The following is a 22,287-nucleotide window of genomic DNA, read 5'->3' on the forward strand; positions in this document are numbered from 1 at the left end:
AAAGACGCACACATATCAAAGCACAATGGGGTTTCCATCAGTGATGCTTCTCATGTGTCTGGTCGTTGGGCTGTCCACCTGCCGGGCAGAGGGTGAGGACAATCAGATTCGGGTCACTGAGACCACAGAAGAAGAGCAGGAGAATCATCTGACAGAGACGGTCGCAGAGGACACAGAAACCCCCGTCGATCAAGACCTTCAGACGGCAACGGTGGAGGCATCCAACACGGGATCCCCGGAGAAAGCATGTGAGCCGAACATCTACATGGTGCTGAAGGAGCTGGGAGCTCTGGAAGAGAGGCAGAAAGCCACTGTGAGGGCGCTGGAGGAAACCAACAGGAAGCTGGAAGCCAGCGAGAAGAAGATCGACGTCCTCAACAGCACTCTGACAGAGATGAGGAGAACTTATGAAGGTCACGAAGAGCAACATTCATTTTAAATCATTTTAGAAATTAGTTTGCCACAAATTGTAACAACGTGGCTTTGTTTGTTGACATAGCAGCAACATTTCAACGGCCCATTTATCTTACCCTCTAAATGTAAGATTAAATAAATATTACCAACAATAAAATATTATTGTTGGTAATAGAAATAAGGGAAACAATGAGTCATCCTAAAAGGATTTTTAAACTATTTTGCTTTTACACCGCTTTAGGCTTTAGTTTATAGACAATGTGAGTCGTGTAGATGCTTTAGATCAATGATATCCTGTTTCTATTTCAATACTTCAAAATAAATACACGATTATCAAAGAGTAATTGATGTTTATGGCTGAAAAAAGCAAAATATCTCAATTTCCTCAGTAGTATTACTGTGTTGAAGAGTTAATTACACTTTAAGAGAGAATCCCTGTTAATCTGCTGCGTGTAAAATCTCTAAATTCCAAAGATGTTTTCTGACTTATATTTTTCTGTTTTCTTCACCGTCTTTAAACTTCAGAACAACACCAGGTTGCATTTTCTGCAGCGCTGCCAACAACGGCGACTATTGGTCCGGTGAATGTTCTTTACCCTCTGGTCTACAAACACGTTCTGTCCAACATCGGAGGCCATTACAGCCCAGTGACGGGTCAGTGTTCCTCTTTCTGATTCATCTATTGCTGTGTACACGTACAAAACAGTGAAGGGGGATGTGAGTGAAGGGGTTGCTAAAACTTAAGAATCTGTAGTTTACGAACAACAAGAGCTTTTGTTTTTTAATTCATGGGGTAGAATTATGGAAGAAGTTAAATGAGGAGTTAAAACAAAGAAAAGATTTAATACAATTTAAAAGGAAATATAAGGAGGTAATTTTCACAAGATGTAGAAATATGGGTGGGAGTTAACGCTAATGGTGAGTGTAAGTTGAGGCTAACTCTTATGAGTGTGTGTTGTAATACATGTATATATTCAGACATATTTAAACCCAGAAAAAAATTAATTAACCTATGTCTTTCTTATCTTTTAATGTTATTTAATAATGAGGGCCCATCTGAAAATATGATATGAGTTTATGGGATAGGAGTTCATAAGTTTCTTACTTCTTTCTATTCACTTTCAAGCATGTTAAGCCTATTGTGGTACCAAAATATGTGTCTGTTGCATTCCTTTATACTTTATACTTTATACTTCTATCATGTTAGAAATAAATAAATAAAATTAAGTAAATAAAAGACATCCTTGAATAGAAAGTCATTGTTTTTAAACCCAAGAGATATCATTTCAACAGGTTGTTTTTTTTACCATTATCTTAAAAGATGATGGTTCCTTCTTTCATTTATCTCTGATTGTTTTTTACTGTTATCCTCTGCAGGATACTTTACTGCACCAGTGAGAGGAATTTACTACTTTTCTTTTTCTTCATTTTGTTGGGGGGGTGACGGTACTTCTGGAGGAAGTCTGTACCGAAACGAAAACCAAGTTGTGTCCTGGTACGTTTACAGTAAAAGTCACTCCATCTCTGGCTCCAACAGCGCCATCTTGCTGCTGCAAGCAGGAGACATGGTCAACGTCCGCCTCTGGGACGGGAGGAAAATAAGTGACAACGGAAACAAGTACTCCACTTTCAGTGGATTCTTACTGTCACCAATGTAAACATTTAGAAAACAGAAATGGCTTTTTGTGTGGAAATTGTAAATATTTTTTCTACTATCACTGTCAGGCAACTTTGGATTAATATGTCCATATACATTTTTAGGTGACAATACATGTATTATTCAATTAAATATGCATTCATTGTTAGAAACAAAAATTTGAAACTGAATTTTGCATTAATTGTCCAGTTTCTAAGAAAATGTGTATTGTCTTAAATAGCAGAGAAAAGAAACAAGATGGTGAAACTTTTAGTCTCTATGTTCCATAACAACATTGTGTATAAATAAAGAACATTTGCAACTGTTGTTGTTTTCCTGTCACTTTAAACAGAAAATAGTATGTGTGTTTTGTGATAAGCTAATAACTCACCTGGAAATACATTGAGGTTTGAATGTTTGTTTATTTAGCATGGAAAGGTGAGAATTTTACTGTACATTACAGTGAAAAACAGTTAATAAAATTCTGTGTATGAAATATTGCTTTAAGTCAAACTTGGTTCAAAATCATTAAAATTCCAGTGCTAGATATTAATGACCTAAATCATGATTTAACTAGTAATCAGGCAAACATTTGTATTTCCCAATTTTCAACATGTTGATTGTTACACTGGCTTTGCTGTCAAATCAAAATAGCCCGTTTCACATTTCTCAACAAAAACCAAACAACAAAGATTGTGTTCGACACATACATGAATTTCAATTAAAGAAAGTGTAAACACATACCGTGCTGCTTAAACTTTTACTTTTAACTAACTTTTCTTGTAAGTGCAATTATGAGTTTGGAGTAAAAGCACTGATAAGAAAACTAATGAGAAAGAAAAATCCATCCTTGTGGAGGACTCCATTTTGACTATCTGCTCCCAATATAGAATAACAATTAGAATAGATCAGTAGTTCTTGGACTATGTCCTAAAATACAATGGGCATTTAAATTGCCATTATACCAAACTTACAAACAATCATCGGGAAAATTAAGAGGGTTAAAAAAACAGAAATGAGCCGAGTTTTCTCTGTGACGAAAACATTCAACTTTAGCTAATTACATTTACTGCAATCTGTCAGTTAAAAACATTAATAACAAATTAATGACTTTACAAAGCTAAAAATGATTCAACATTTCCTTTATTGAAACGTGGAATGCATCAATTTCTCCAACAACTTTTTAAGAGGAAACATTTTTCTGTTGATTTACTCTGTCATTACAGATAGTGACTTTAATTAAAAAAGACAAATCAACATTTACCTCCAATGAATGTATTTTCTATCCAGTAGGAGAACAAGTTCTGGTAGTTCTACCCAACTACAGCTGACAGCGCCAATTTTATTGTACCCTAATAAAGATTCTATAGAAGTTGTTTTTGACAAATGTCTAGAATCCTTACCTATATCCTACAAAGCATTCTTATTGATTTGCATAGATCTGAACACATCTCACCATAAGATACAACAAAAAAACAACCAAACCAAAGAACGTTAACCAAATGTCCCAGTGCTTTACATTTACAGGCAAAGGGATATCCAAAGGAACTGCATGTTCCTGCTCAGCTGAAGATGATGAGGTATTCTGGGTAGGCCTGGTCGTCATGGAAGACTATGAACATTGTTGGCTGCTGCTGTTTGTCCACCAAACTGTCGAAGCAGTCAGTGGGGTCTGCACCTCGGGCGGGGGGAGCTTTCATGGACTTATTACCCTGTGTGTAACGGCCGGTGAGAACGCGAGCAACGTACATTCGCTTCATTCCTGATTGGTCTGGTGGAGAAAAACGGTTTGCAGAGTAATCAGCATTGACGGCAAAGTAAACTCCTTTTCCGTATGCGGCAGCTGTAGGAAGAATGACAACAAAATTTTTAAAAATAATTTAGAAACATTGCTTAGTTGCCTTTCAGGCACTGGATTTTGTTGACGGTGCTACCAGTTCATCATGGTTTACCATGTGCTCCAGCATAACTCCTGTCAAATCGGTCTTTTTCAATGCAGTTGCACGACTCCGCAGACGTGCCATGGTACAGAGACTTTTCACCGAGTTCTGCTTGGCCGTTCTTGGCTAGTATACGCTGGCGACACACGCTGTAGGCGTTCCACAGGTACAGGTTCTGCACACGTACGATCTAATACCACACAAAAAAAGCCCCATTTAGGATTATTTTTCTATAAAGTTGAGATCTTAGTTGTTCTAATAGAGTGATAATATTAGCATGCTTACTTTATGGATCGTATAGTTGGCAGTTTTGAGGAAGTCACTTGCTACACTCTGGTATTCATTGGAGTTTGGCTGCAACTCCACCTTTTTAAAGACTTCGTGTTGCATAGGTTCCCAGTGCGACGGTAACTCCAGAGCTAAATCACAAGTCACACAAAGAAATGTTTAAATTATACATAATTAAAAAGTGTTGTACATACTGTGTCTAAAGAAAGAAACTATAAAACCTTTCATACCGTACCTTCACACTCTGTCCTTTTCAGTTTATATGTTGTGCCAGTTGTCCAGTCTGTGGCGTCTTGAGACTTCAAGTTTACTTTGAGAGTCTTGCCTTCAGGCGTCTCCAGGTCCACACACACTTTTTTCTGTATGTGAGCTTCCTCCAGCATGTAGTTATCACTCAGGCTCAGCTCCTGCCATTCTCCATTGTCATCTTTCATCGCCCACTGGATGGTAAGAGCCAACATTGCCTCTTCCTTGTCTTTGAAGTCTTCTTCAAGTACTTTCTGAACTGCTTTGCTTATTAACTCGGTGACACTCAAGACATCTTCCTTTAAACCTTTCAGGACGTACTCTTTTTTGCTCGACCCGATTCTTCCCCTGGATCTACCAGTATCGACTGTTCTGGGCTCTACGCTTATTCCCGTTAGATTGACTTTCGCCTGCACTGCTTCCACTTCCATAGCGTCTAGCTTGGAGACAGAATCCATAGACACTGTTCTCTCTATGAGCTCTTTCTGCACAATCGACTCCAACTCTTTCTTGACGTTCTTGGCGACGTCTGGACCACAGCTGATTACCCGCAAAACTATTGACTCGGGCTTCGAAGAGATGGTTTCGTCTGGTTTGGATGAGAATGTTGTCAGTCTCGAATACTTTTCATGGATCTTCTTTAGCCTTTGTCTGGCTTTGTCTGCAGTCAGGAAAAACAGAAAGTTAGATGGGACGTAGGCTTCTTTTTTTAACACATTGTAATCGGTCAATGGGCTAAACACAGCAGGTTCCATTTTTGCACAGTTCTGCACATACAAGCTGTTGCTGGCCCGCCGATACCAACTCAATGTTTACTCTTTATACGCATGAAACAGATGTGTAATCGTGCAACTGTTCATGTTTAACCCAAATAAATGTCTGAGCCTCCTGCTCGACCATGGATGTTGTTCCAACTTCTTGAAGAGGTCTGCACACTTACTTTGCCTGACAAAGTCACATTTTAACAAAACCTGGAGACGGCTTTGTGTCAGAGACTTAATTTACCATTTAGAAAACGGATCTGAAACACAATTTGGTTCAGTTGCAATTTAAAAGACTACAGTGTGAATATGAAATCTACTGTTGATGTAACATGACATCAATAACATTAGTCTTACAAAGCCGTCAAATTTCATGGTTTGTATATAATACAACATAAAAACAAGAAGAAATCTGCATTATGGGATTTAGAAGGTTTGTGTCGATCTATTCTGTCTAACAGAGATAGCAGAGAGTTCTTGTTTTGTATTTCTTGCTCAACCATATCCATATGACTCCCCAGACACAATCATAGCAGCTCTTAGGTTTCTTCAAAACTAAATTATGAAATAACAATAAGATAATCCAACTTATCTCGTGGTGTAATATTTCATATCACGTCTTGCAAATTCAATCTAGTAAACGCATTTAGTCTCATTAAGTAGATGAACTCCGTTGAAGGACAACAGGTAAATTATTGTTCCAAATGTGGAATAAAACAGGTCTTAGATGCAAGCAAACCTTTGAGGCTGAGGTTGCTCTTAACAATCCATCCGAAGCGATTCTCCAGCTCTGATCTGGAAGAACATTGACAGGGAGATGAAACAGAGCGTTCCGACTCGGAGAACAAAACACAGCGATGACATCAGAGTTCACCTCTGACCTGAAATCATGGAAAACGGGTTGTTCCAGGATGACGATGCGGACGACTGACAGAGAGGTAGGATTCATGTCCCTGATGGTTGAAGCCAAGCCGTCCAGCATCGCTGTGGCAGCTTGTTTAGGAGTCAATGTACCCAGTCCTACAATGGTAAAGAGACAGTTCAACTGTAAACAAACAGGCAGATATTAGGCATTCTTCTGTTTATTTGCTTGCAGTAAAAGACTTGGTGGTTGAAGTAATTTATTTGTTCATATAGATCTAGCATTTTCACTTTGCTTGATGCTATACGTTATTTAATACCGTCGTTTTCACGTTTTTTTCTACATCAAATCCACGCATTGAGAAGAAGCACAGACCTGTATTAACGGCTGGGAACGCCACGGAGCCGAATCCTTTGCTCTCGCAGTGCTTCAGGATCTTTTTGCAGTTCTTGCGGACCACGTCACAGTCGGATTTAAAGCTAGCATGGACGATTTCCTTGCACCCAAGAAGTCCAGGTTGTGTTGTGCAGAAGTTGCCTGGAGGAGTGCCCACTGAAAACACACACAAAAAAAACCATTCAATTTAAGTTTGGCAAGTCTGGCAATAAGTAAATTGGTACTTTTAAATCATTCTGTCCTCCTAAACATAGATTTCTTTAGTTCAAATCTAAAACCCGAGATATATTTATCATATTCACATTTTTTTTTGTTCTTGGTGTTTTACCTGTCGTTAATTCTTGAAGGACTGCCGACCCTGCTGCTGCCAAAATGGCCTTACAGACCCCTGTTTGGAAAATCACAGCAATGGCAGAATAAATTTAAGGCCAACTATTGTTTTTCTTTGTAAATTTCCAGGCAGACATTCACATCGTACCAGACTGATAGTTAGTGAAGTCAGTTGTGTTGACAATAACATCAGTTCCTGCAGCCACAATGTCACCGTGGATGATCTGTAACTTGACCGCGCCCATCATGGCCGTGACCTCATCCTTACTCATGGAGACATGCCGGTAAAAGGAAGCTAAAAAAAAGCAAGCATTAAAAAAAATAAAATAATACAAATATGATTTAATATTTTTGTTAAATTATATATTCTGTTAATATTAAACCCACTAGCTGCGCAGGAGTGGGAGGTTCCAGCAACATTTATAACAATATAAAGATAATATTTCTCTGTGCACATGAAGTTAAAATATTTAGGTATGGTTGTTTTACACTATCTTCATTAACGTTTAACTCTATAAATGATGCTCTAGCATGCTGTTTCACTTTGTACGACATTGTTGATCATTTATTCTGTCTTTGATATTCTAGTAAACTATAGAATATTAAACAACTGATGCTGTAATTCTCAAATATGTCATCAAATGCAAACTGCAGACAGAATAAAAGCGCTAATTTCAGTGGTATGTCGGTTTTCAGAGGTCAAGGCATTAAAGAGAGGCAATAGGAGGTTATCCACATGAACAAAGTAATAATACAAGTACAAATTCAAACATTTTAAGTCAAAAAATATAAAATCAGTTTTTAATCCACAAGGCTAATTCCCTTGGAAACAAAACTTAGAATGCCACCAGAACAAGCAGAGGGTAAAAAGGCTAGCTTTCTTGAAGATGGTTGGGATATTATAAATGGAGGTTTTCTTGCAATCAAGGGGCCAATTGTCTTAACACTAAAACAATTCTGCTAAATTGATCTTTTAGTAGAAGAGCATTTTATTTCAGTGCAAGTCACATTTTGGTACTTTGAAAAGATTTAAAATGTAAACTTTATCAGAAAAGAAACCAAAGCATCTTAGAAACATCCAAAAGGAACCAACCTTGAGTTGGATCAACATCATTTGTAAATCCTCTCAGATGCAGCGATCCCTGGGCAGACTGGAGTGCCTGCAATAGAAATGTAAAAACTTCTGAGTCCAATCTACTATACAATGATCTGAACCCAATCTAGTAAAAAAAATTAATAAAAAAGTATCATTTTCCTAACCTTGCTTGAATCTTTGTCTGTAGGATGGACAACAATTCTGACCAGGAAAGGTGAACCGCTGGTCCGCTTTTGTTCGAAGGCACCAATTTCCTCCAGAAGAATCCTAGACGCCACGTTGTGTGGAAAACTCAGGAGAGCTCCAGCTCCCAGCACTGGAAGAGCAACTGAACTGTAGCCTTTGTTGCTACAATCATTCAGTATATTCCTGATTCCCTGCCGCAGCACCTGGGAGGTTCAAATGGTGATCCATGTGATGAAAAGCAAGCAAACAAAAACAAGCAATTTATGAAGAAATTACAAGTACTTATGTTACCCCAACTGCAGGTCCATCTTGTTTGTTATCCCAAGACTGCAGGTTGAGAAAGATGACTGCTCTACATTTGACATGAGGTACCCCCTCAACTACAACTGTGTCACTTGGCAGTGTTGCCCCTCCTGCTTCCTGGTAGAACATTGTTGCCAGCTGTGGTCCAACATTTGTGTGTAAAATATTTCCTATGCGTGTAGACATGGGATCGTGGCCAATCATAGGAGACACAATGGCATCCGCCTAGGACAGAGCAATTTGATTTAGTCTAGGGTTAACACAACCTTATTTTCATGCCTAGGAAATGATCAGGGTTCTAACATGATTATATAAAATCCCTTTGTTATGCAGATTCTTACCTGTTGGTTCTCAATTGTTCCCTTAACAATCTGAACTTGTACAGGAGCTACAGCAGTGGCGCCGCTTTCTCCTTCTTGGTCAGCAACGTCCGGCTTGATTTTAAGATCTTTCCCTGGCAGAAGGCGGTCACATGCTTCCTGCATGGCCCTCACCACTTCTTCCCTTTTATCTATCAGAATGATTTTGCTAAGACTTCGCCCGTCCTGACTACCAAACTCCTTGATGGCCGTTACGATGGCCTCAGAGCAAACTTTGATGGGAACGGCAAAAATGCCTGCGCTGATGCACGGCAGGGCTATAGACTTGAACTCCATCAGTTCGGCTAACTTCAGAGCGTTGCTAACAGTTTTCTCCAGTAAGCTCCTCTCCCTGCCACTAGCTTTTCCACTTTCCGGTCCAACAGCATGGAGCAGGCTCTTGCACTTCAGGTCGCCCCCTGTAGTTACCACTACATCACCAACAGGAACCTTTCCATTCCCTTTCACAATTGCTCTGCTTTCTTTCTGCACCTGAGGACCACCTGCTTTACTCAGAGCAGCAGCAACACCACCGATGTGGTTCAGATCTTCATTGGCGGCGTTTACAATGCCATCTGCATTCTGTTTTGTTATGTCACCCTGATAAACTATCACCTGCAGCCCAGGCTGAAGATTGTATTTAGCAAGACGAGTCATCGGTCTGCTCAAGTGCAGCTGTTCCTCGGGCTGAATGAGACACTTCTGAGAATCTGCAACCTTTAAGAGCATATCTCTTCCAGAGTGACCACTAAAATATCTCGCTGCCCCTGGCAGGTCAATGGTCACTTTGTTCAACACCACAGATTGAAGAAGTCGATTCAGTCTATTCTTGACTTCAGTCACTTTGATGGATGGACCTACAAGCAGCACCATGGGACTAGATGATGCAACAGGAGCTAAAGTAACGCCGGAATAGTCAAATCTCTGTCTCTGCAGAAACTCGGTTAAAAGAGGACGCAATTCTGGTAAGGGGAGCGGGACGTTTCCCTCAACGCTTACTTGGCCCAAGATAAACTGAGATACAATTTCACTCAGCTCCTCAACCTCTACCGAGTGGCCGGTCAAACACACAGTGCCACCTGCACCAAACCCAACATTAGCTCTGCACTGCGTTTGGTTAATCTCGTTTGCCTTGGATTTAAGCGCTTCACAAAGCTCCGGTGGCAAAACAGGGTAGTTAGGGATATCATACGTGACATCCTTAAAGTTTTTTTGGACCAGTTTCACAGACTCGTCTAAATTGTCGGCACTGAAAGAGAAGAAGTGTAGCGTTGTGTCTCGTATTTCTGCTTCCACCGTCTTAGCCACTCCCAAAAACTCGCAAAGTATCCCGGGACCACCGTAGACATTTTTTAAGAATGCCAGGAATTGTAGGCTTTTGTCAGTAATCGTCCTCTCCAACACTCGTTTCTCCTTTTCACTAATTAATTCACCGGCCTTGAGAATTTCTTCCACAGACCCCATTAGAGCTATTTTACCTTCATCAGCCTGTGTGACCTTCAATGCTGGAAAGTGTTGCCCTAGACTGCTTTCAATCTCCTTCCACAGGAGACGCAGTTTCGCCTCACCGATTCGACGAACAGTGGTTTGTATGTCACTTTGACGAGATCCTTTATTTTTAACGTAGAGAGACTCTAAATCTCTTAGCTTTGCTTCCACCTGGCTTCGTTCTCCCACAACCACAGTCATTCCAATGTCGCTGTACACCTTCACCTCATCTGCAGGCTGATGAGAGCTGTAGGACTGCAGCAAGGCTTTGACTTTGTGAGAGTCTGTCTCATAGTGGCACATGTAGACATCAAACAGTTGGTTCACCTCTGATTTCCAGTCATTAGGTTCAGCTGCGGCACCTGGCTGAGCTACTCGGCTGACTAAAACTCTTTCCTCCTGTGGTTGGAGCTCAGCGGTGCAGGAAAGTAAGGCCAGCTGACTGTGTAGTTCTCCTTTGGCTTTTGGAGATTCCTTGAGGAAACGGAGAAGATACGAGTCGAGCTTTAGCTCATATTCTTCATTACTTGGTGGCAGTTTTGGAGGAATACCGGACAGCTGTGTCTGTTACCAGAAAAACAAAAGCATGCATCAGGTTAGCTTTTCAGCACACAACAGATTCTTCCAGAAGCTACTTTTCAATACTGTAAAAGATACCATGACTCAAACATAAATGTTAGAGCTCATTCTGTAACTCCTACATTTCCTGATCATGTCAGGGACGCTTCAATAGGAATATCTACAATATCTCCTGAGATGCAAAATAAAATAAAAATAATAATAAAAAACAGCATGATTATTTCAAAAAAAGTCATGAACTTTAGTGACATTTTATTTCTTTTCTTTTTTTTTAAAGATTTCAATTATGCATTTTGGAGTTACAGAGACCCGTAAATTTCTCTAGCAGCACGGCTGAGGAGGAAATAAGTCTCGACAGGAACCAAGCTCAGCACAATTTGTGCTTTACTGCCGCATGCGCTGCACCCATTCTATATAATGTGGTCTACTTCCTGGGCCTGTGTGAGCAGCTTATGAAAGAAACTTTGAGTTCAATCTTTAGATATGAGATATTGTGGTGTAACTCAACTTCTCTTAATCACCCACCTCAAGTCTTGAAATTGTTTCTGCTGGCTGCAAGCTAAATTAATACTTGAAATGGTGAACTGATTTCATGTGGGAAAATGCTTGTAGTCATGCACATATTTTCCTCCATCCAAATGCACTCTGACTTTTAAGAAATGGAGCGAGAAGCAAATTTTGCAATGAAACAATCTGTCATAAAACTACAAAGAAAGAAAGAAAAAAAAGCTTTCCAACTTTATTTCAGTTTTCTTTGACTTTTAAAAATGTACCGGAGATGCGGTCGATGCATTCAGGTTCGGGTTGGCTGACTGGTCCGAAGGCGGAGAGGTGTCACCAGAGGCGGGTCCGGGATTGTCTCGCACAATCAGCTCTATGGTAACGCCAGCGAAATCCACAACATGCTTAGATTTCTGCAGGACTCTTTGTTGAGCTACAGGAGTGGAAAAATGAAAATATATATATATATATATATATATATATATATATATATATATATATATATATATATATATATATATATATATATATATATATATATATTCAGAAAGAATGAATATTTCTTTAATAGATTTATGCCACATGTATGTCTGTTGTGTTAACACACATTTGAGAAGTGTTACAGAAACCAGGTGAGTAAACAGAATTAAGAAAAAGCTGCTGCATTCTGCTTTCATTGGAATTCAGACTGTTTCCGATAAACTGGCTCTGACTCACCACTTTCATTTTAATGTCACATGTTGTGCCGATAATTTTGCAACCTGGACTTGAACCTCATTATTTAACACATTTACTCATTTAAAACTGGTGATTTTAGAGGACAAACAGTTCGCAATTGAGACAGCAAACACACACAAAAGTCAATTAATCAACCAATCATATCTTTATTGCAGACCCATAAGAAGGTGCATGGCTACTGATTTATTTATTTTGGCCAACTGGATTTACTGTCTATGACAAAAATAGTTTTTCTCCAAATATTGAGTCTGAGAAGCACCTCAAACCTTTTTTTCTAACAGCATTAATATGATAAAGTTGTTTTAAATGTTTTTAAATCAAATTTTCTACCCATGATTTGATAGAAGTTACTTAGTTAACTGAATAATAATAATAATAATAATAATAATAATAATAATAATAATAATAATAATAATAATAATAATAATAATAATAATAGATCTTGTAGGAGTTCTAACGATATTGTAGCCATCAGGCTAAAAAGCCAAAACAAAAACACACACCTCATTATTCCAGCTATTTTAAAGTTAAATTATGCAATAGGGTGGGGTTGGTGGGGGGGTAAACAACTGCTGAACACTCAGATGTGAAAGTGAAACTATGAACTCTCTTATGTCTAAAAATAGAAAGGGACATACGCAGCCTAGCAGAAAAAAAAACCCTAAATAACATATCAACAAAACATTCTATATGTCTTCTAAAATACCTTCTTAAACTAATAAAAAAATAGAAATATATATAATTACTATGTATGCTGCTACAAGTCCTCCCGTTAAATTTTGCTTTCGCTTTCAACTCATTCTCATGAAAGAAAAGTGAAGGGTATATTCAATAAGCTCGCTGTCTTACCTTGTTGATCTTTAAAAGCAATGCTGTAAACTTTTCCGCAGACTTCTGTCAACCCGCAGCTCTCTCCGCCGCCCGATTTGCGCCGAATCTGAAAATGATTTTCTATCTTCTTCTTCTGTTCGTCGTTCAAACGGTCGCAGTCAAAGAAGACGGGAAACTTGTAAGAAGCGTCCATGGTGACGGATAAAGACGAATAAACTTGGGAGTTTATTCCGCTTTGCCAGCCGCACCTGAACGCGGCTCTGGCTGTTTGGAAATCAGCTGGCACGACAATTTTGCATGGCGAGTTTGCGCACACCTACTTCCTGTTATTGATGTGAGCAGACGACAGCTGAGGGGAGAAAACACGCTGCATGTCAAGGTTCTGCGACCTAATCTCACATAGAAGGATAAAGACAGGATGCAACTTTCTCCATTTTATTTTACAGAAAAAAATGATGACATAATTTGTAAATTTTAATGTATGACAAGTTTGGTGTTTTTCCCTCGGGGTTCCATTACTGCAACAGAAATAAAGTTATGGTAAAATAAATAAACAAATAAATAAATAAGTCACCCTCACCCCAAATTTACCAGTGGTGTATAAAGAAATATTCTGTGTTTATTCATGCATCAATTAGAACCTTAAAAATACAAAAAACTATACTAACTACATTGGACACGAATGGATGTTTTGTACATTTATGAATATTCCACTGAGCACCATTGGGGTCATGACTGGCGAATCGAAATTCATCCATGAACTAGTCAGGACACAGAAATAATATATTTTTTTAAAAAGCTAAAAGAAAGTAATCCAATAACCCAGGAATACTCGGAGATCTTTGGAAAGACTCTGGATTAGCAGAGTCCCCTTTTCCTTTACTACAAAGAAAGCAAGTTGAAACTTGCCTACAGTTTGCTGTAAAACAGTAGAACAAGATTTCAAAACGCAGGTAGGATAAAATCTGTTCAGATAACAGCATATTGTAACTTTTTGGATGTCACACTCCACTGGTTTTAGAAATGGCACCATGTACCCACAGTGAAAATTGGCCATAAGAACAAAAAGTGATTGGTTGTGATTGACAAAGTGTGAGTTTCTTGTCAAAGCATTGTTTTTTGTTTTTTTTTCTCCCTCCAATACAACAGTCAATCATCCAGATCGGGTTGGTAAAAAGTTTGATACAAACAGTGAATGAGAGGCAGAACTGGAGGAGCCCAAATCGTGGGATTTTAAATCAAACCCACTGAGAAGAGGAACGTCACAGTGAGTGAACAGTGACTGCAAGTTGCGAGGTGTGAACGTGTCCGAGTGTCCTTGGTTCTGCTCAGCTGAAGGTGATGAGGTACTCTGGGTAGGCCTGGTCGTCGTGGAAGACAACAAAGATGACAGGCTGATCCTGACAGTTTACCAAGCTGTCGAAGCAGTCGGTAGGGTCTGCACCTCGAGGAGGGGGGGCCTTCATGGTGGAACTACCAACAGTGTAGCGGCCAGTAATAACACGAGCCATGTACAGCCGCTTTAGGCCCGATTCGTCTGGTGGGGAGAATTTGGTGGCTGAGTACTTTGCATTGACAGCAAAGTACACCCCCTTTCCGAATGCTGCAGCTGTAAGAAAGTTACATGAAAACAAATCCACTTAACGCAATGATAAACATTTTGGGATTCATTATGTTTGTCATTTTGCAATAGTCATTATATTCTTTATATATATATAAAGAATATATATATCAAGTCTTACCATGCTGTCCTGCGTAACTCCTGTCGAATCGGTCTCTTTCGATGATTTCGCATGATTTTGCAGATGTGCCGTGGAAGAGAAACTTTAGACCCAGGTCTGTTTCACCGTTCTTGGAAAGTATTCGGCGCCGGCAGACGTTGAAGGTGTGCCACAGGTAGACGTTCTGCACTCGCTCAATCTGCGTTCCAAAGAATTAGTCACATTTTGTTTTCGCTGGGTTAACTTGTTGATGTTTCTGTGTAAGCAAACTTGCCTTGTGAATGTTGTAGGAAGTAGTTTTATGGAAATCGTTGGCCACTTCCTGGTACTCTGCCGATTTAGGGTCCAACTCTACCTTTTTAAAGAGCTGCCCGATCATAGGTTCCCAATGTGTTGGTAACTCCAGCGACAAAGGAGAAGCCACACTGTCTGATCAAATAATTTAGAGATTTTAAATGCTGAAACAGTTTAGTTAGATGTTGACTAATGGGAACATGAGAAGCTACAATATGCAGCCTACCAGGCTCAGTTGCCACGTTTTTCATTTCGTACGATTTGCCTGTCAAACACTCTGTCGCTTCTCTGGCTTTTAAGTTTACTGTGAATTGTTTGCCATCTTTTGTCGACATATCCAAAGACAATTCTCTCTTCACGTCTGCTTCCTTGTCAAGCAGGCTGAGTTCCAGCAATTCTCCACTTTCGTCTTCAATCGCCCACTTTGCTCCCTCTGGAAACTCAACCTGTAAGATCCCCACCAAATATTTCACGACTTTGACGACATCAAAGCCACAGTGGATTTCTTGTGACTCCACTGGACCAGGTGTTGGCAACATTACCGTTTGGTCTTGTGGGGATGTAGACGATGAGCTTCCTAAATACATGTCCAGTATTTTCTTGCTTGGTTGTTTAGAGAAGCCTAAAACAGGAAATATATATCTTTAAACATCTGTTCTTTCCTTACAGGCTTCATTAAGATTTTTAGCTGATGAGATTATAAAATGAAAGAAAAATCCCCTTGTTCCATAAATTAGCAGAATTTGCTCAAAATCTACAGACTCATAGAACAGATAAAAATTTCCGATTTTTAATTTTCAGAATGTTGGCGAGAAATTCAATGACTTCAGTCTCCAACGCAATTTAAATATGAAAGTGCAACCTGTTCAAATAAAGGTAACAGGTCCTGCTGTTATGTGTAGAGTTGTGCTACTTGATTCGTTTCCATGTTGTCCCAAAACTTCACAGGTCAACAATGATAAAGAGACCTGAAGAAGAGTGATTTGTAGAACTGCCTCTTTAATGTTTATATTTGTCATGAAAGGCCCATAATTCATGTCCATGAATTGTAAGCATAGATTACTTTTTGCCAGCATAGTGTAAAGATGATTGGTTTTGTAGATGAGGGATGTGAACTTTGTTTAAAATCATTGAGATGAAGAGAACTGAAGAATAGCCAAGTGAACTAAGAATGGATGGTGGGGAAAGTACGCTCTAACGCCCCAAAGTAAGTAAGTTTATGAAAAAGGAATAAGAAGTAGATTAGATACTTCATGCGGTAACTTTGCCCAGAAAGGGTAACTTACTCTTATCTAGAGGGCAGTTGAAGAAGAACTACCTTTAGATGCAAATGATGCAATACAAACAACAAAAATAATCATTCTTACTAAGTTTGTTGTATAGTCTATGTGAGTGGGCTGAATCATTAATCTGTGTCAAAATGGACTAAAGGAAATGTGAATTAAACCTAGAAAGCTGAACCAGCTCTGAACGTCACCCTGCTGACAGCGACTCTCCAGCTCTGATCTGTTGAAACATTAAAATGTTACAATATCAAAACAGAGCATCACGATCTAAAGAAACAAAAACAAAAACATAGTATGGCTGCCCTGAGTTCACCATCTAACCTGAACGCCTGAAAGACCTGCTTTTCCAGGATGACGATGCGGATCAGAGATACGAAATCTGGATTCATCTCCTTGATAGCCACAGACATGCCGTCCAGCATGGCTTTACAAGATTCACCAAAGACCATACCGGCCTGTCCTGTAAGGGTGAACGAACAGCTTTAAGTTGACATGCTATTATTAGCTTTTGTTTCTGTTTACATGGTTAGCATGGCTGGTTGGGTCTTCTTTACTGCCTAAGTTTACTAAGCACCAATTCCAAACTTATTATTAATTTTAACCCTAAAATTTAAACTTGTTCCTTCTTCTCACCTAACAGATTTCACATTTACTGACACACAGAAAAGTTCATACAGACCTGTGTTAATGGCTGGGAAGGCCACTGAGCCATATCCTTTGCTCTCACAGAGCTGCAGGATTTTTTTGCAAGTGCTGCGGATCCTCTGGGTGCTGCCCTTGAAACTGGCATGGACAATTTGTTTGCATCCAAGCTGCCCAGCTGATGTTGAGCAAATGAGGTCTTCCGGAGTGCCCAGTGAAAGCACTGCAAGGTAACAAAATCAAATATGATGTACTGTATTCTTCATCTGAAACATCTTCCAACCACAGTTAGATAACAGCTTCCATCTGAGGGCATCTGGAGTATTAAAAATGAATATGAAAGTTGACCCAAAGACTAATTTTACTTGCTTTTGGTTTGGTCTAAAGTGATTCAAGGATGTGTGCCCTATGAACATAAAAACATCTTTTTTTTATCTGTCAGTGAGGTTTACCTTGTAGCAACTCAGCATGGACAGCAGGGCCTGATGCTTCCAGAATGGCTTTGGAGACGCCTTTAAAATGTATAATATACACACATCAGTAAGAATGAAGGGGAACCGAAATGCCAAATAAGGAAATCAGTAAAACCCACTTGTTCTTTTCTATGTTTATTAAAGAGCAAACACGCAAATATTACCAAACAATAGTTTTGTAAAGTTGGTCGTGTTGACAATGACATCAGTTCCTGCGTTGACGATGTCACCGCAGACGAGCTGAAGTTTGACTGCGCCGATCATGGCTGTGACCTCGCCATCGATTACAGACACACATTGGTAAAAGGAACCTGAAGAGGTGGCAACAAAAACAAAACATGTTTTTCATTTTAATCTCATATTTTATAAATCAAACTGGTTCCATGTGATTTCCTGGTCCTTTTGTTGTGCCTGTTCTAAGAATATAACATCTATAAACTCCAACAATACGTTTAAAGTCAGAGATCTGAAGTGAGTCGAGACAAATCGAAAATGTTCAGTCGATCAAAATGTTGTGCTGTTATTATAGATGAGATTAGATTAATACTTATTGCCATTGTACCAACATTCAATGTGTAGAAGTACAATTAATATAGCTTTCATGACCCCTAAATATCTTTTATTTGTCTGATTTAATATTCTGATCTTAAATGTTGTGTTTCCATTCACTGTAATCAGAAGAATAAAACAACAAGTTACCAAGTTACCCTTTCAATAATATTAGAAGTTGCTGAATAACACAACTGTGCTGAAGCTGTTATTGCTAACCTTTTTCATGAGGTTTTATAAAAGTTTTCATGACAGTCTTTATAGATTTTGCTGCCTTTAATCGTTCTGGTCATCTGTAAAATTTAGACCATCTGATACACTGAATACTTTCTTATAAACTATTTATTTTTAGGTAACATCAAAGTGGTTATTTAACTTTTCTTGTTGTTGAATTGGATCACAAGCTTGTGGTTCAACACTAAAGGACCAATAAAAGTTACCAGTGGAAATATGAGGTAACAAATCGAAGGATAGTGATTTATGGTCGTAACTTCTTCAGGGTTGCCACTTCAGTATGTATTCCACAAATTATATTTTTGTGGACGTCACAAAAGTAAAACCTCAACAAAAACAGATGCACTGCATGCGCTACATAGCATAGCTTAGCTTAGCATGAGGAAGCTTCTTACAGTAAAAAAGAAGTTCAAGTATTAAACATCTGAAGGCCGATCAGTCAGAACGCTGATCAAATACAGATGAGATAACAACAATATGGGACGATTATTTAGATACAATTCACAGTATTATGAAAAAAAGTTATAAAACCTTCAGCTAAATCAACATGGCTTATGTATCCTTTTTGAAGCAACACACCCTGGGCACACTTAAAGGCCTGTAAAAGAAATAAAAAGTGTTTAAAAAAAAAAAAAGGTGTCAAACTTTCAATTTTAAAACCAAAGTGGTAAGATTTCTCCAACCCGGCTCGATTCTTTGTCCTTTGGGTAAACAACGATTCGAACTCGGAAGGATGTCTTCTCGGTCCGGTTTTGTCCATATGCACCAATCTCCTCCAGAAGAATTGTGGAAGCAATTTTGTGTGGAAAGCGTAAGAGAGCGCCAGTCCCAAGGACCGGCAGAGCGACTGAGCGGTAGCCTCTGATTTTACAGATAACCAGAATCCGTTTGATTCCCTGTCGTAGCGCCTGGAAAGTGAAAGCAAAGCTTGTTGTAGTTCTGAAAAAGACACGGCAACGGCAAAATTTGGAGGATGATTTTTCCACAAGTTGGTCACCTGGACTGCAGTTTCGTGTTCGTTATTATGCCAGGAGATGAGGTTGAGGAAGATGACTGCTTTACATTTAAGACCAGGTAGCCCTTCAACCACAACTGTTTCACTTGGCAGAGTCGCCTTTTCTGTTTCCCTAAACTTTTCTTCCAGCTGGTCTCCAATTATATTGCTCAAAGTCTTTCCAATGCGAGAAGAGAGAGAATCATGGCCAATCATAGGACATACGATGGCGTCATCCTAGAGGAGGAAAAAATATGTTTCAACTCACTAAACACCAGTACAAATGTGTTTAATCTAGAGTTAAACACGTCCTCAACAAAGTATCGAGGTACTTATTGATGCAATTCTGACATGGATGCACAGTTACTTACCTGCTGATCCTCAATGGCTCCTTGAACAACCTCCACTTGGTAACCAGTTCCACTCGCTGCTTGTTGACCCGGAAAATACATCTGAAACGCCAAACACTTGATAGTTATTGCCTGAGGACGCCTGTCACATGCTTACTTGCTCCTACTAGCCCTTCAGTATGACTTTGCTCAGACGTCATCCACCCTGACTACCATGACAGGTACAATGGTCTCAGAGGTAGCTGTGAGGCAAAGAGTACTCTGCAGTCAGAAAGTTGTCAGTTTGACTCTGTCTTTCTCAACTTCGTCAGTGTGCCCTCAGGTCCAGGTACTAAACTCCAAGTTACTTACTGATCTGTGTACCAAGAGGCAAACTGGGGGAATGTGACATAGTGTAAAGGTGCTATGAGTGGTCAGTATGACTCGAAAAGTCCATCATCATCACCATCACCATCACCCCTTCCCACTGAATCCATATATCGATGCATGAATGTCTAATGAATCCACATTCCACTGAACATCTTCCACAATCATTACCCAATCTGTGCAAAATCATCCTGAAGAAAAGCCTCAAAGAGCCAGAGCACAGCTGAAGTATTGTTCATTACTGAGTTTTTTATGTTATGATATCTTTGAAGGCAAACATGTTCTTAGTAGCACTTCTCAGATTCAGTCTTGGAGCATTTAAAGGAACTGCTTGATTTGTGTTGGTAGAAGTGTGTTTTAAATTATTATTTTTATCTCTTAGGAAACTAGAGTCATGTTTCTGAGATATTTGGCAGTGGAACAAGAAAAACTCTTTGACACACAAAGTTGCTTGCCAAAAGAGAAACCCGCCGCTCTCTGATTCAACATGCTCCGATAATAATTTGTACTTAAAACACATACATGATGTGAATTTTCTGCTGACAGAAGCATCACCACATCCTGCTTTTTGAGGAATGTAAACAATTCTGTTTTTGTTTTTGTTTTTTGTTGGTTTTCTTGCGTGCTTCTGTTTTCATAATGTGTTGTATCTGTGCATAAAAAGAGCAGATCAGATAACGTCATGATGCGTTCTTGAAAAGGTCAACACCTTGATAATAAGGGCAACACCGGCTATCCTGCTATGGAAACTTGTCTGAGGGATTGCTATTAGTGTGTACAATTGAGCCATTTTGCCAGTTTTTCAATCACCAGAAATACAACAAAGTTTCCCTGTCCATAAATTTACCAGCAAACTATCTGATTTTCCATCAAAGTTTAATTCCCCCGAAATCACTGTATATTTAACAATGTATACGCATATGTATCATTGTACATTTAACAGCCTCAAATAAATTTATGCATCATTAACAGTAACTAGTTTGGGTTCCTATTGCCCAAACTTTTGTTGTTTTTGTTTATTTGTTTGGTTTTTTTGGTAACAAGTACAACTTGTTGTTAAAGACTTTCTCACCTCCGACTAGCTTGGTAAACTCCAGCTCAAACTTCAGCACATACTTGCAGGACACTCTGCTTGGCTGAGGCTGAAACAGAAAGCAAGAATTCTTCCCTTTTTTTACGTATGTTGAATATTTGTCTGAATTGTTCGCACACAGTCACCCCTCAGAGTTGTCGGTGCAAAACTGTAAAGAGGCTGAATGAAGGGGTTAAACTTTATGAAGTTCTCTGGAAAACCCGTTACATGTTTTTCAACACAGATCATTTATCCATTATGAAATCTCACTCTATAGAAAAAATATATATAAAGCGAGAATTTTATGACTAATTATTTCACATAGTATGTATTTCATTTTTATTTTGTAATCTATTATATTGTTATTTTAGATGCGGTAAATACAATTCCAGCTTTATTAATCACATTTTCCCTCCTTAAGATTTGAAGACACTGCAGATACTTTGCTTTGTACTTCACACACTGTTCTTGAATTATACATTTACACACCAACACTCTGATTTTCTTTGTTTCTTTCGTGTTCTGACAGGTTTGGGTATGCAGAAAGTGGGTTATTTAACCACAGTGTACTTCCTCAGCATGTGAGCTCAGTGAGAGGCGAAAGTGAAACCTAGACGAGTGCCTGTTTTTAAAAACATTGATGGCCACAAATATAGAAATAAACAGTTAGCAAAAAACAAAAACAAAAAAAACGTGAAAGACAGTAATTATTCCAGGACAAGATAATAAACTTTAGCAAATGTATTTTTTTTCTTACCTTCTCTCTCCTTAAAAGCAAAGTAATAAACTTTCCCCCCCACGCCAACTATGTGACTCTCTACCGAAATTTCCTTTTGTCCAACTACATCAAAAGAGGAAGCTCTTTCTTTGACTGTGGTTCAGACGGAAGAAGACTTTACATAAATCAAGAGAGCAGTGGAGTTGTTACAAGGCGGAGCTGGAAAGTTTAGGTCACGTTTGCTCGTTTGCGCCGCCTGTTGGCCAGGTGTCGTATATGAAAGATGAAACACTGGCAAGCCACACCTGCTTGCAAACAGCAATAAAACTATAATAGACAACTGTTAAGGAAAATAATTATTTTTAGTGCTTAATATAGCTAATCTTACCCCAGGTGTAAAAGGTGTACGGACAGTCTGATTTTGAACAAATTTCTTAATTTTGGGGTAAGGGATTTGAAACTAAAACTACTCTATCGGTAAGTATTTGGAGACGGGAGCCAGGGGTAGGTCAAATCTGTGATCTCTCTGTGAGGTTCCTCCTGCTGTGTTATCAGGGCCCAGGAGGAAGCCACAGAATTAGCATTTATTGCAGGGCAGAAGCCGGTTTGGTTCACAGAACATCAAAGGTTTTTT

At 39.1% G+C, this 22,287-nt stretch overlaps 2 protein-coding genes across 2 annotated transcripts; one reads left to right on the forward strand and one right to left on the reverse strand.

The window, feature by feature from the left end:
* LOC122819887 (complement C1q-like protein 3) lies at positions 1 to 2,376 on the forward strand. The gene is made up of 3 exons (XM_044096929.1): positions 1 to 413; positions 940 to 1,068; positions 1,792 to 2,376. Exons 1-3 carry the CDS (start codon positions 26 to 28, stop codon positions 2,070 to 2,072), a joined length of 798 nt encoding a protein of 265 aa, XP_043952864.1. The 5' UTR covers positions 1 to 25; the 3' UTR covers positions 2,073 to 2,376.
* A 76-nt stretch (positions 2,377 to 2,452) lies between these two features.
* On the reverse strand, positions 2,453 to 21,847 carry LOC122820665 (protein mono-ADP-ribosyltransferase PARP14-like). Its single transcript, XM_044098236.1, has 32 exons — positions 21,693 to 21,847; positions 20,936 to 21,005; positions 19,519 to 19,599; positions 19,151 to 19,384; positions 18,837 to 19,061; positions 18,685 to 18,751; positions 17,535 to 17,681; positions 17,350 to 17,409; positions 16,935 to 17,120; positions 16,577 to 16,715; positions 16,417 to 16,475; positions 15,512 to 15,591; positions 15,196 to 15,415; positions 14,950 to 15,104; positions 14,697 to 14,874; positions 14,288 to 14,563; positions 13,676 to 13,689; positions 12,973 to 13,270; positions 11,658 to 11,818; positions 8,800 to 10,869; positions 8,447 to 8,683; positions 8,134 to 8,358; positions 7,967 to 8,033; positions 7,022 to 7,168; positions 6,872 to 6,931; positions 6,523 to 6,699; positions 6,167 to 6,305; positions 6,025 to 6,080; positions 4,514 to 5,185; positions 4,276 to 4,409; positions 4,003 to 4,180; positions 2,453 to 3,893 (listed from the first exon to the last, which is right to left on the reverse strand). The coding sequence occupies exons 3-32, from the start codon at positions 19,597 to 19,599 to the stop codon at positions 3,613 to 3,615; spliced, it is 7,023 nt and encodes a 2,340-aa protein (XP_043954171.1). The 5' UTR covers positions 20,936 to 21,005; positions 21,693 to 21,847; the 3' UTR covers positions 2,453 to 3,612.
* Positions 21,848 to 22,287: the final 440 nt, after the last annotated feature.

This window comes from Gambusia affinis, linkage group LG18, assembly GCF_019740435.1.
Source record: "Gambusia affinis linkage group LG18, SWU_Gaff_1.0, whole genome shotgun sequence".
NCBI classification, from domain to species: domain Eukaryota; kingdom Metazoa; phylum Chordata; class Actinopteri; order Cyprinodontiformes; family Poeciliidae; genus Gambusia; species Gambusia affinis.